The sequence below is a fragment of the Canis lupus genome, chromosome 6 (assembly GCF_048164855.1).
Source record: "Canis lupus baileyi chromosome 6, mCanLup2.hap1, whole genome shotgun sequence".
NCBI classification, from domain to species: domain Eukaryota; kingdom Metazoa; phylum Chordata; class Mammalia; order Carnivora; family Canidae; genus Canis; species Canis lupus.
This window is the reverse complement of record NC_132843.1, coordinates 67,169,061-67,181,319: the sequence shown is the minus strand read 5'-3', so window position 1 is coordinate 67,181,319 and position 12,259 is coordinate 67,169,061. Positions and strand designations below refer to the sequence as shown.

General features: G+C 34.6%; 1 protein-coding gene across 2 annotated transcripts in view; it reads left to right on the top strand.

Annotated features, from left to right (window-relative positions):
* Positions 1–12,259, top strand: part of XPR1 (xenotropic and polytropic retrovirus receptor 1) — a 218,338-nt gene that overhangs the window by 122,021 nt on the left and 84,058 nt on the right. For both annotated transcript variants that reach the window (XM_072831035.1, XM_072831036.1), the window contains one exon: positions 9,631–9,732. In XM_072831035.1, coding sequence (XP_072687136.1) covers positions 9,631–9,732 — 102 coding nt within the window. The remainder of the gene's footprint in view (positions 1–9,630; positions 9,733–12,259) is intronic.

The following is a 12,259-nucleotide window of genomic DNA, read 5'->3' as shown; positions in this document are numbered from 1 at the left end:
CATTTCTACAGCATCTATATGCTATTCTTGCATATATATGCTTAGAGCACTTATGCTCTGTCTAAATGCCTACTTAAACTTCAGATTTCATCTTAGATAACACTTAAAATCCCACATCTCCCTTCCCCACAAGTCCTTGCAGACTAGATAGATCCCACTGCTATTTTTTCTCATCTTTATATTTTTTTCAAAATCCATATTACATTTTATATATTTGTGTGATGATTTAATTAAAGTCTGTTTCCTCGGGTAGAGTGTAATCTCTGAGGGTCGAGTTTACATGTATTTCGCTTATCATTGTATCTCTAGTGTCTGCCCCATTGCCTGGTACATAGAAGGGACTTAATACTTGTTGAATGAATGACTCCCAGTTAGTTCTATTTCTACTACACCAATGATTTTAGAGTAACATTTTTATTTTTGAAATCTTAGCCATATGCTTTATATAATTCACCCATCTGTTGATGAAGTAGCATTTGAGAAAAAATAGAATTTCAAGTTATTTATTCCTAATTTGTAAGTCACACTTAAAAAAAACACCTTTTTTTCTTAAAAACGTAAAATCAGTAGTGCTAAATATTCTTCCTTATTTTTGATGGAAGCCAGTCACATGTTAATTTTTATTCATCAGCTCTTTCATTTATGAGTAGTTTTTGAGAAGCTAAGAAGTCATAGAAACAATTGGATATGGAATATAAAAATGCAAAAGAGATGGTGGTAATATTAAAATTAGTGCCTTTCAAATAATGTTCCACAGAATAATGTTCTTGGAAATTTTACTAGATACTCTCCACCTTTTCCATCTTTTCCCTGCCATTCACCCACTACCCCAAAGGAAGATTGTATTTTTATAAATAACTTTGGGAAGCATAATATAGTATATCTCCTTCTCATAGAATAATAACAATGTATATTAGCATAGTAAAGCTTCTTTTGCCTTTAAGCAATTTTTCAGCATTGGCACTGTTGACATTTTGGACTATTAGGTAATACTTTATTGAGAGGGAGAGGTGAGACAGGATGATGTCCCTGACCTTGTAGGATGTATAGCAACATCCTTGTCTTCTATGCATTCAATGCCAGTAACACCCTTTCTGTTATGACAACCAAAAATTTCTCCAGACATTGTCAAATAATTCCTGGGAGGCAAAATCCATCCCCAATTGAGAACCCTAGTTGTTGTTGTTGTTGTTGTTGTTTAAGATTATTTATTTATTAGAGAGACAGAGACAGAGCACCTGCATAAGCAAGGCAGAGAAGGGTAGACAAGCAGACACCCAGCTGAGCAAGGAGCCTGCCAAAGGCTGGATCCCAGGACCCTGAGATCATGACCTGAGCTGAAGTCAGACACTTAACCAAGTGAGCCACCTAGGTGCCCTGAGAACTGCTACCTTAAAGAGATCAGCTGACCTCTGTTTACCCTATTTCCCAAACTTATTTGAATTCCTCGGATTTCTCCTTCTCCTTCTTCTCTTCATTTACATACCCGATGTCCTGGAAAATGCTATTTTAAATGATCACATAGTGAAAGTAAACTAATTCTACTTTGAGATTCCTGCTTAAAGATTCCTTTAATATTTTTTCATTGCACTTAGAATAAAATTTAGACTCTTTAACATGGTCTTTGCCTACCGCCCTAATCTTACCTCCTATCAATCACTACCTTCTATTAACTTCCATTGTAACTTGCCTTTCAGGTCATCAAGCACCCAATTCCTTTCCTAATATGTTATTCCCACTCTTAGGAATCATTTTGCCCCTGTTGTTTGTCATCCTTTAGGTTCAGGTTTCTGATTAAACTCCATCTCCTATGAAGTCTTTTCTGATCATCTCTTACCTTGCCAAAAGGATAGCTGTCCATACTAGGCTAGTACCTACATTCTGTCTCACACCCTGTTGTCTTACATTTTTCAGTTTGTAATTCTTTTGTTTATTTGTGTGAGTTTCTTTCTGTCTCAATCACTGGAATGCAAACTCTGTAGGGGACAGGAGCCACATCTATCTTGTCTGTCTATCTATCTATCTATCTATCTATCTATCTATCTATCTATCCCCATCATTTAGCACAGAGCCTAACATCTAATAGGCACAATAATTATTTGTTGAATAAATAAACGAATATGTTTTAGTTTATCATTATGTTTCTGTTATAGGATTAAACTTGGAGCTAAAATATATTTTATTGAGATATAATTCAGATACTATAAAATTTACCATTTGAAGGTATATGCTTTAGTGGCTTCTTATACATTCACAAATTTCTATAACTGTCCCCACTACCTAATTCCAGAACATTTTCATCACTCCCCATTCCCCCCTCTCTGACCCTGCCAACTACTAATCTACTTTTTGCCTCTGTGAATTTGTTCTGGACAATTCATATAAATGGAATATGTGGTTTTTAGTGCCTGGCTTCTTTCCCTTTACATAATGTTTTCAACATTTATCCATGCTATGGCATGTAGTAGTACTTCATCCATTCTTTTGGCTGAATAATATTCCATTATATTGATAAGCCATATTTTGTTTATCCATTCATTAGTTGATAGATACTTAGATTGTTTTCACTTTTCAACTGTTAAAAATAATGCTGCTATAGACATTTGTCTATAAGTTTTTGTGTAAGCATGTTTTTACTTCTCTTGGGTATATACCTAGAAGTGGAATTGCTAGATCGTATGGTAACTCTATATTTAATTTTTTGAAGAACTACCAAACTGTTTTCCAACATGCTTGCTCTATTTTTACATTCTTACCAGCATTGTATGAGGTCCCAGTTTCTTCTTATTATGTCAACATTTCTTATTGTCTGTCTGTCTCTTTTTAAGTCATAACCATCCTAGTGGATATGAAGTAGAATTGTGGTTTTGACTTGCATTTCCCTAATGATTGGTGATCCTTTGCCCATTTTTTAATTGGATGATTTGTCTTTTTATTGTTGAATCCTAAGGGTTCTTTATATATTCTGGATACTAGACCTTATCTGATACATGGTTTGTAAATGTTTTTCTCCCATTCTATGGTAGTTCTTTTACTTTCTTCATAGTGCTCTTTTAAAAACAAATTTTTAAATTTTGATGAAGTCCAATATATCAACTTTTTCTTTCATCTCTTCTGCTTTTTGTGTCATATCTAAGAAACCATTGCCTCAGCTACAGTCTGGAAGATTTATGCCTCTTTTGAGAGTTTTAGAGTTTTAACTTTTGCATTTACGTCTTTGATCTATTTAGAATCATGGATGGTATGAGGTTGGGTACAATTAAATCCTTTGTGCATGAATATCCAGTTGTTGAAATTTCATTTTTTAAAACTTTATTAATACATCATAATGATTAAAAAATGATTAACATTGTTTTAACACGTGCCATTAAAAAAAAAAAGTATGAAGCACATACTGTCTCCCAGACATTATGTTAGGCATAGGATCTAAAAAGATTAAAAAAATCCCTGTTCTTCAATATCTTAAAGATCTAGAAATAAAGAACATTGAAAATTGTAATAAAAAGTTGAGTGGAACATATGAGATATGTGAAAAAATTAATAATGGTTTTAAGAAATTGGTTTTTGAGAGAATGCATGTGAAAGTAAGATGACACTTTTGGTATAAAAATAAAAATATTCCTGGGGCAGTTGGGTGGCTCAGTTGGTTGAGTGTCCACCTCTTGGTCATACCAGATCATGATCTCAGGGTGGTGAGATTGAGCCCCACATCAGGCTCCTCACTCAGCAGAGAGTCTGCTTGAGTTTCTCTCCCTCTTCCCCTTCTGTTGCATGAGGTTGCATGCTCTCTCTTCTCTCTCAAATAAATAAATAAATCTTTTTTAAAAATTAAAATTAAAATATTCCTGACAATTGCTATAAAAAGCACTTGGTGGTGGTTGCTATGCAATAGGAATGTTTTACCTTGAATAGTACTTTTAGAGTCATTTTCTATTAACTTACTAATTTGCGGGGTGGATGAGAAAGAAATTTTCTGTCATCTATAAATTTGAGATGAAATTTTGACCATAATAGAAGTGACAAAGAAATCTCCCCATCATATTCTCTCTCTCTCTTTAGTATAACTGACTGAATTAATATTTATTTAGCTCACAGTGAAAGATTCTCTACAGCAAGGTTCTCTGAGTCATTCTTCACTAATTCTGGACTTTCCTCCCCTTTGTCTGCTTTTTTTTTTTTTCCTGTTGATGCTAATCTTGTAATTGTTGATATATCTTGTTATATGTTTGCTACCTTTTTAAAAAGTAGACTTAGTCTTTTGAGACTAATTATTGAATTCAGAACATGTTAAATTCATTGTATTAGTGTACATGGGCTTCCATTGCAGAATACCATAGATGTGTGGCTTAATCAATAGAACCTTTTGTTCTCACAAATCCTCAGGACTGAAATGCAAGGTCAGGTGCCTGCTTTCCATAAGGCCTCTCTTCCTTCTTTGCAGAGGGTCTTCTGGATGTTTTTCACATGCCTTTTCTCAGTGTCCACTGAGGCTATCTCTGATGTCTTTTCCTCTTTTTATAAGGACACCAGTCCTATTGGAATAAGGCCCAATCCTTATGACCCCATTTGATCTTAATTACCTCCTCAAAGGCCCTGTCACATTGGGGATTAGGGATTCAACATACAAATTTTGGGAGGTGGTGGCTGCACAGTTAAGTAACACATAGTAGACACTTTTATATTCATTATTTTATAATAAAATATAGTGAGTTTCTATAAAACTTAAATTGTTACTGGAGAGGGGAAAAAACCCTCTTTTTTATCTAGGTTCTCTGCACCTGTGTTTTCTTACCTCTAAACCAAGGAAAATTGGCTAGTTGGTTTCTGAACACTAAAATTCTGTTTCTCCAATTTAGAGTTATTGATTTCTACCATTATCCAGCAGGTAGGTTATAGTTATAGGAAGCAGTCCTTATATAGGTTGTAGTTATAGGAAGCATTCCTATATATATATTATAGAGATTGATGTTTTGTAAAATCAGCATTCTCCCAACTTCTCGTAACGGAGTGAAAGGCTTAATCATCCTGAATACCTCTAAATTCTTAGTTAAGGGCAGCCCGGCTGGCTCAGCGGTTTAGTGCTGCCTTCAGCATGATCTTGGAGACCCGGGATCAAGTCCCACATCGGGCTCCCTGCATGGAGTCTGCTTCTCCCTCTGCCTGTGTCTCTGCCTCTTCTTTCTCTCTCATGAATAAATAAATAAAATCTTTAAAAAAAAAATAATAATAATAATAAATTCTTAGTTAAGTCTTTTCAACTAGCTATGCTGGTTAGGTTTTACTATGTATAATTTAAAGCTTTGGATGTAACATGTTTCTTTTCTTCTTCCAGTTAATAATAATACTCTTTGCACAACGCAATTTGTTTATCATTTGTGAATACATTTCATCGTAATGGATTCAAGCAATACAGTAAATATAGATAGCAAAATGAGAGACTCCCTCTCATACCTACTCTTTCAAATGAGATAACCACAACTAACAGTTTGGCATGCATCCTTCCAATCTTCTCTCTGAATGTACATATGAATATTGTTTTATGCACATATCTTTTCATAAATGAGGTCATGCTGTATATATGCTGTTATTTAAATTTTTCATCAGTAGTGTGTCTTGGGATTTTCATACATACTGGGATGTATTTTTTTTTTTTTAAATGGCTGCAGAGTGTTATATGATGTTACTATAATTTGATTAACTGTTCCCCTTTTGTTGGACGTTACTTTGTTTTATCGCTATTAAAAACAGTGCTTCATGTACATCCTTGCGTACACATCTTTTTGTGCCGAGATTCCTTTAGAGTATATTTCTTACATGTGGGATTAAACACGCTGAATGTTTTGATGGCTACTCTCTGATTGCCTTCCTAAATGGCTTTACACATTTACATTCCCACCAATAGGGAGTGAGAGTTTATTTACCTTTACCATTGCTGAAATAATATTTTAAAGTTTATTTCAGTCTGATGGTTTAAAAATTACATTTCATTATTTTAAAGTCACATATAACTGATACCCGGGATATTGAGCATTTTTCTTTGTTCATTAGCCATTTGTATTTATCTATGAATTGCTCTAATTTATCTAAAAATTTCATTTTTCTTATGAAATATCTTTTAAATATATTGATTTGTAAGACATTTTGAAGTCTATTTTGCATGTAAATCCTTAATTTAAATGTTGCAGTTATGTTTTCCCTGTCTATTGCTTGTCTTAAGTTTGCTTATGGTATTTTGTGGAGTGGAGATTTTTCATTTTGTGAGATGTTGGTCATTCCCTTTATGGCCTATTTTGTGTAATGTTTAGGAAAACTTTCCTCATTGGAGTTATTTATTTTTCTTGTGTTTTATGACATTGTTTCAACTCCATTTGGAGTTTATTTAAATGAATAGCTCAACCCTATTTTTTATATGGTCCATTCTTTTCTCACTGATTTGAAGCACCCTTTATCTTAATCTTAAATCCCCGTGTACATGTTTTCCCCAAAGTAGACTGTTCCTATGAAACCTTTTTTTTTGTAAGCCAAAATGATATGAATGGGACCTCTGGGTGGCTCAGCAGTTTGGTGCCTGCCTTTGGCCTGGGGCATGTCCTGGAGTCCCAGCATCAAGTTACATCGGGCTTCTGTGTGGAGACTGCTTCTCCCTCTGCCTGTGTCTCTGCCTCTCTCTCTCTGTGTCTCTCATGAATAAATAAATAAAATCTTAAAAAAAAAATGATATGAAGACACAGTTAACATTAATTTATGTAGAAACATTAATTTATTGTTCCCAGAACCAAAAAATATCTTATCTTAGGCTTTTCTGATACCTTAGGACATACTTTGGTAACAGATGCACAAAATAAATCGAAATAAAGCATAGATATGCCTACAGACACAGTCCAAAGCTTTGGCGACTTGGTGTTGAGATGCTAAGTGCAATTCCCAGGGAAGGAGCTTGGGGGTGCCACTCGTACTGCCAGGGTGCTTGATGCCTTTGTAATGGCTTGCTGCAAAACAAATGCTGGAAACTATTTTTTGGGGGAGAGGGTAAAAGCAAAAATCCTCTACAGATTTCTTTTTAGTTAGCAAACAAAACAAAACAAAAAACCCCCAAAAAACCTCATGTCTTTTGTAAAAGCAAAGTGGTGTAACTTGAACTTTCAAAAAAGGGGGGTACCTGTATATGCAGATCTATTTTTATGTATTGTTCTTTCCTCTTTTCTTTTGCTATTACTTTTTAGTATTGCTGTAACCTTACTCTACCCTCTTCTGATTTGTGACTATTAAGTTATATGTGAACCAGCAGTCTACATAAGAGACTACTAATATTTTAGATAAAACAATCTTTAATCTAGGAAATGAAGGATTCATATGTGATTAATAGGTAGAATATTCATGCTTTAATACATGAAACTTATGTGTTTTAGTTTATTAGAGGCTTACTTAGATTTTTTTGGTTTCTAGGCTCAGTAATCCTTTTTTTTAAAGTAAATCCCATGCTTTTATTTATTTTTATTTTTTTATATATATTTTTATTTATTTATTCATAGAGACACACAGAGAGAGTGAGAGAGAGAGGCAGAGACACAGGCAGAGGGAGAAGCAGGCTCCATGCAGGGAACCCAATGTGGGACTCAATCCCGGGTCTCCAGGATCACACCCTGGGCTGCAGGCAGCGCTAAACCGCTGAGCCACCAGGGCTGCCCTCAGTAATCTTTTAAATAGTTGATGTTGCTGAATATGCAACCTGTGTGTAAATATTAATATGTTAAAATTATTTTTAAAATAAGCTATATTTAAATTGCTTTGGTGAACAACTTTGTTCTTTTTATAAGGAAACAAAGTAAATATGGCTAAGCCTTTATTTTGCTTTTGGGTTTTTTTTCCCCTAACAATCCAATAAAGTAAAAATTTTAAAAATGGGTAATAAAGTAGAATGAGATACTACTTTTATTTTAAATCAGCTATAGCTAAATGCTATTACAAGAGCAGCATCTGTTACCATGGGTCATCTCTAACTCAAGGTCACCTTAAAAGAAAGCTTTGACCTGCTTTTTGCTTTGAAAAAATAATTCTCCGTGACCTTGGGCAGCTATAGCCTTTATTATACCTAAATTATGGAGCTTACATGAAGAACTTAAAGTGGCCACCCTTTCTTTACTTAAAATCAATACAATCCTTTGTTATCTGTTAAGTTCTAAAACATAAGAAGTATAGAAGTAGATATATAAATATTTCAAGGTTTTGTGTAGTGTAGTTTTTATTTTTTTTTAATGTGTTACTCAAAATAAGTGAATAGATTTGACATGCTTTTTAGAACTTCATTTTAAGCTTTTGTTTTTCCTTAAACTATCTCTGGTACAAAGAATTAGTATGTATATGTATGTACTGCATATTACTCAGGGAAATACTGTTTCTCTTCCTCCTGGACAGATGATTTGTTCAAGAGTTTTTGGGATTGCTCTAAGATTGGGGAAACATAAAAGGACCTATATTTTTCTACACATTTGAAGCTTAGATTGCCCCAGAGATCCAGAAATAGGATAGTTCTAAATTATGATTACTATCTGGAGTCTAGGCAGATCTCACTTGGACAAGAAACGTACCCATTTAGGTTTGGGGGTTCCTGAGGCTACAGATATCTATACTTATGGTATTCAGTAAATTGACAGCTACATAACAGAATTCACAAAGTGGATCAAGCCTCCAGAGACATATATTGATTAGTCTACACTGTATTTTTAAAATATCTAGATTTTATGACTTCTGAAAATTGGAAGATCTGACAACTTTAACCCCCTGTCACCACAGGGCAGCAACTAACTAGATGTACATCTGTTCTCACTTGCCAGAATCCATACTACTAATCCCGAAGGTGTCATTTGCTGTTTATCACCATACTTGTACAATATTCCATTTGGTCAACTCACTTATCTTCCTACCCAGCAACTGTAGTCTTAGAATATGTAATTTAGGGTAGCCCTGGTAGCTCAGCGGTTTAGCACCACCTTCAGCCCAGGGTGTGATCCTGGAGACCCAGGATCAAGTCCCACATCGAGCTCCCTGCATGGAGCCTGCTTCTCTCTCTATGTGTGTCTCTGCCTCTCTCTGTGTGTGACTCTTGTGAATAAATAAAATCTTTAAAAAAAAATAATATGTAATTTATAACCATCAGTCTATAATTTTTTTCCTGTATTTGGTGCAGCTAAGTGAAAATGAGTAGAAAGCAATATAATATAGTAGAAACAATCAACTCATTTTTTCCTGTAACATATTATATATTCATGTATTCATTTTCTGTTTATTTATTCCCTGAAATATTTACTCTTGCTAAATCCTACTCATTTCAACTCCCAACACTTTAAGTCTTTCTTGATCACCTTTATCGACAGTAGTGTCTTCCTCTCCTGAAGTTTTAGAACACTTTTTTTTTTTACCACTATAAGTTTATTATAATAGAGACTTAGTGAGTCTTATTCAGTTAAAAAATAATGTGTTCCTATTAAGAGGCCTTTCAGTACTCTTTTCTTAATATGGTTCACAGTTCATTGTTGTCATTTTGAAGACTAAGAAAGTAGTACCTTTAGATTTTATTTCCTTAGTTTTCTTTATTAGTCATTGGATATTTAAATTTTTCCTTGCCTTCAGTTACAGATGAAGACACAGTAAAGAGGTATTTTGCCAAGTTTGAAGAAAAATTCTTCCAAACCTGTGAAAAGGAACTTGCCAAAATCAACACGTTTTATTCAGGTGAGTAGGTTTTAGGTACAATATACAGGAGACAATTTCTGCTGCTAAGGAAAGAGCAACACTGCCATGTTTAACTTTTTTATCATCATTTTTAAACTAGGGCTTGTTTTTCTCCTGTACTGCACTTAGAGATATTTTCTTTAGCTGGGGGTAGTAATACATCTAGCACCTCAATATTTAAGCCTAATATGGTCATTGCCTAGAATATGTTGCATTTGCAAAGATTTGGGAACCTCATTATGAACCAGTACTTTGATAGAGCTTCACTAAAGTCCAGTCTGAAGCTGTAAAGAGTCATGTTTGATTTTATTATTTCAGAGCTGAATTACACAGTTCCTGCTTATTAATTACATCACTTTACCTTTCCATTGTATTGAATATTCATTTCTGTCTCTCTAGAGCATTGTCTCTATAGTGTCCTCTACAAGATGCTATTGAAGTTGAGCAGAAAATACTAGAACTTCCATTTATTTCTGTCTGACCCTTTAAAATTCTGTTATATGTATTCATATACCACCCTATTCCTTTAATATCTCTTTTCATCTCACAAAGCTCAAGTTTCTTGACTCCCTCATCTATTCCAGTAGATAAGGCCCCTCCCAGGGTTACTTCCTTCTCCATCAATTACGTTAAGCACCTTGTCCCTTGTGCTTTTTAATGTCCTCACCTTCATTGCCTTATATGCTTCTGCCTAGTGAAATTCCAGCTGTGGACCAATGCAGCTTTTTTTTACTGTCTTTATGCTTATGCACAGGTTGCTTAGGATAGTCAGGGGGGCAGAAATCACAGTAGAACAAATATGAACTAGTATAAATTCATTATTACATTCTTAACTATGTCCTCAAAGCTGCCCATGGGTCCTAATCAGTGCCCTTTTCCATGCTCCAATGTGGGGTTTTTTTTGTTTACTTTTAAGCAGGTTTCACACCCAGCATGGAGCCCAGCACAGGGTCCAAACCCACAAACCCATGATCTCAAGATCAAGACCTGAGCTGAGATGAAGAGTCAGATGCTCAACTGACTAAAGCCACCCAGGCACTCCTCCAAAATGTTTTTATAAACCCAACACCATTCTCTTGAATTCTCTGACCCTACCATCTTCTCCATCATGCTCATTATACCTCCTACTCTACAAATAAAAATAAAGTACTTCAGGGGTGCCTGAGTGGTGCAGTTGGTTAAGTGTCCGACTTGGTTTTGACTCAGGCAGGTCCTGCTCCTCAGGGTCATGGGATCAAGTCCTGTGTCAGACTCTGAACTCAGCATAATCTTGAGTTTCTTTCTCCATAAATCTTAAAAAAAAATTTTTTTAAATAAATTTTTTTTAAAGACTTTTAGCTCCTCTTGGTGTATAATATAGTATGCATATCTATGCCACCCTTCCCCCTAAATACTTGTTGACATTCTTACCCTTCTTTATTTTCTTCCAATCTTTTTAGAAAGATATTTCTCTTCAATCCGTGGCAAATCTGTACAACTACTGACTAAATTTTAGCTCCTTAAGACTTTGCTCCAATAACTATTTCTTCTAAGAATTAGTAAATAAATGCATCATTGACTTCCCTTTTTACTGGTTTAGTCTTAGGAAGTCTAGCAAAAAAGAAACAGAAAAGGAAGCAAATGCCTTAATTCTATGTTTTTCTCCTCATCTTTTACTTATGGCTGGACTCCTAGGCAAAGAGAACAGTTCATGCAGAGGCACAGAGCCATGAAAGGGCACAGTATACATGCATGTCCTTTTCACTACATTGTAAGCACCTAGAATGCAGAGACAAAATAGAAATATTTTTTGAAACTGTGATGAATAGATTTTCAGCTAGGGAAAAATGTACAGTGAAATGGCAGTGTGCAAGAACAAAGATAATTTCTGCAGTTAGGAGGTAGGAGGAAAAGAGGAACCAGCAGTATAGACAGAGAAGGAGAGGTCAGCCATGTAATGAAGAATGAGGAAGAGGAAGCTAAAAGAGGAAGGCACTTGCAGGGGAAAGAGTGTTTAGACTGAGAAAAGCCTGTAGTATATGACCTAAGGCTGTAAATGAAAGATATACAAGGTCAAGTTTATTAGCATTTTTCTTTTGCTATGATTTGGGGAAGGATCTCTGAGCCCCACTCTACTTGGGTAATTTAGTTTAGAAAGAGTAAATAATACTTCTTGGTAGATACAGCAAAAGAAATCTCTACTGTTAACAATAGTTACATATTTTTTATATGTTAAGTTATAGTAAAAACTGTATATAAATTGTGACCCATTACACCTAGTCAGATATGTGTGTTTTATGTATGTTTGTATGCATCTATATATGTGTATATATGCAATATATTTAAACAATTAAAATTATTTTCATAGAGTAATATCCTTTCTATGTGTAATATATTCTATTTTCTATATTTATTTCTATTTGACTTATAAAATGCTGACTTATGATCCACACAATTGCTTTTAATGACCCCATATTGGTCTTACAACCCTAGTTTGAAAAATGGTATCTTTGATTTGATTCTTTGTCAGAAATAATTTTAGGCTTTC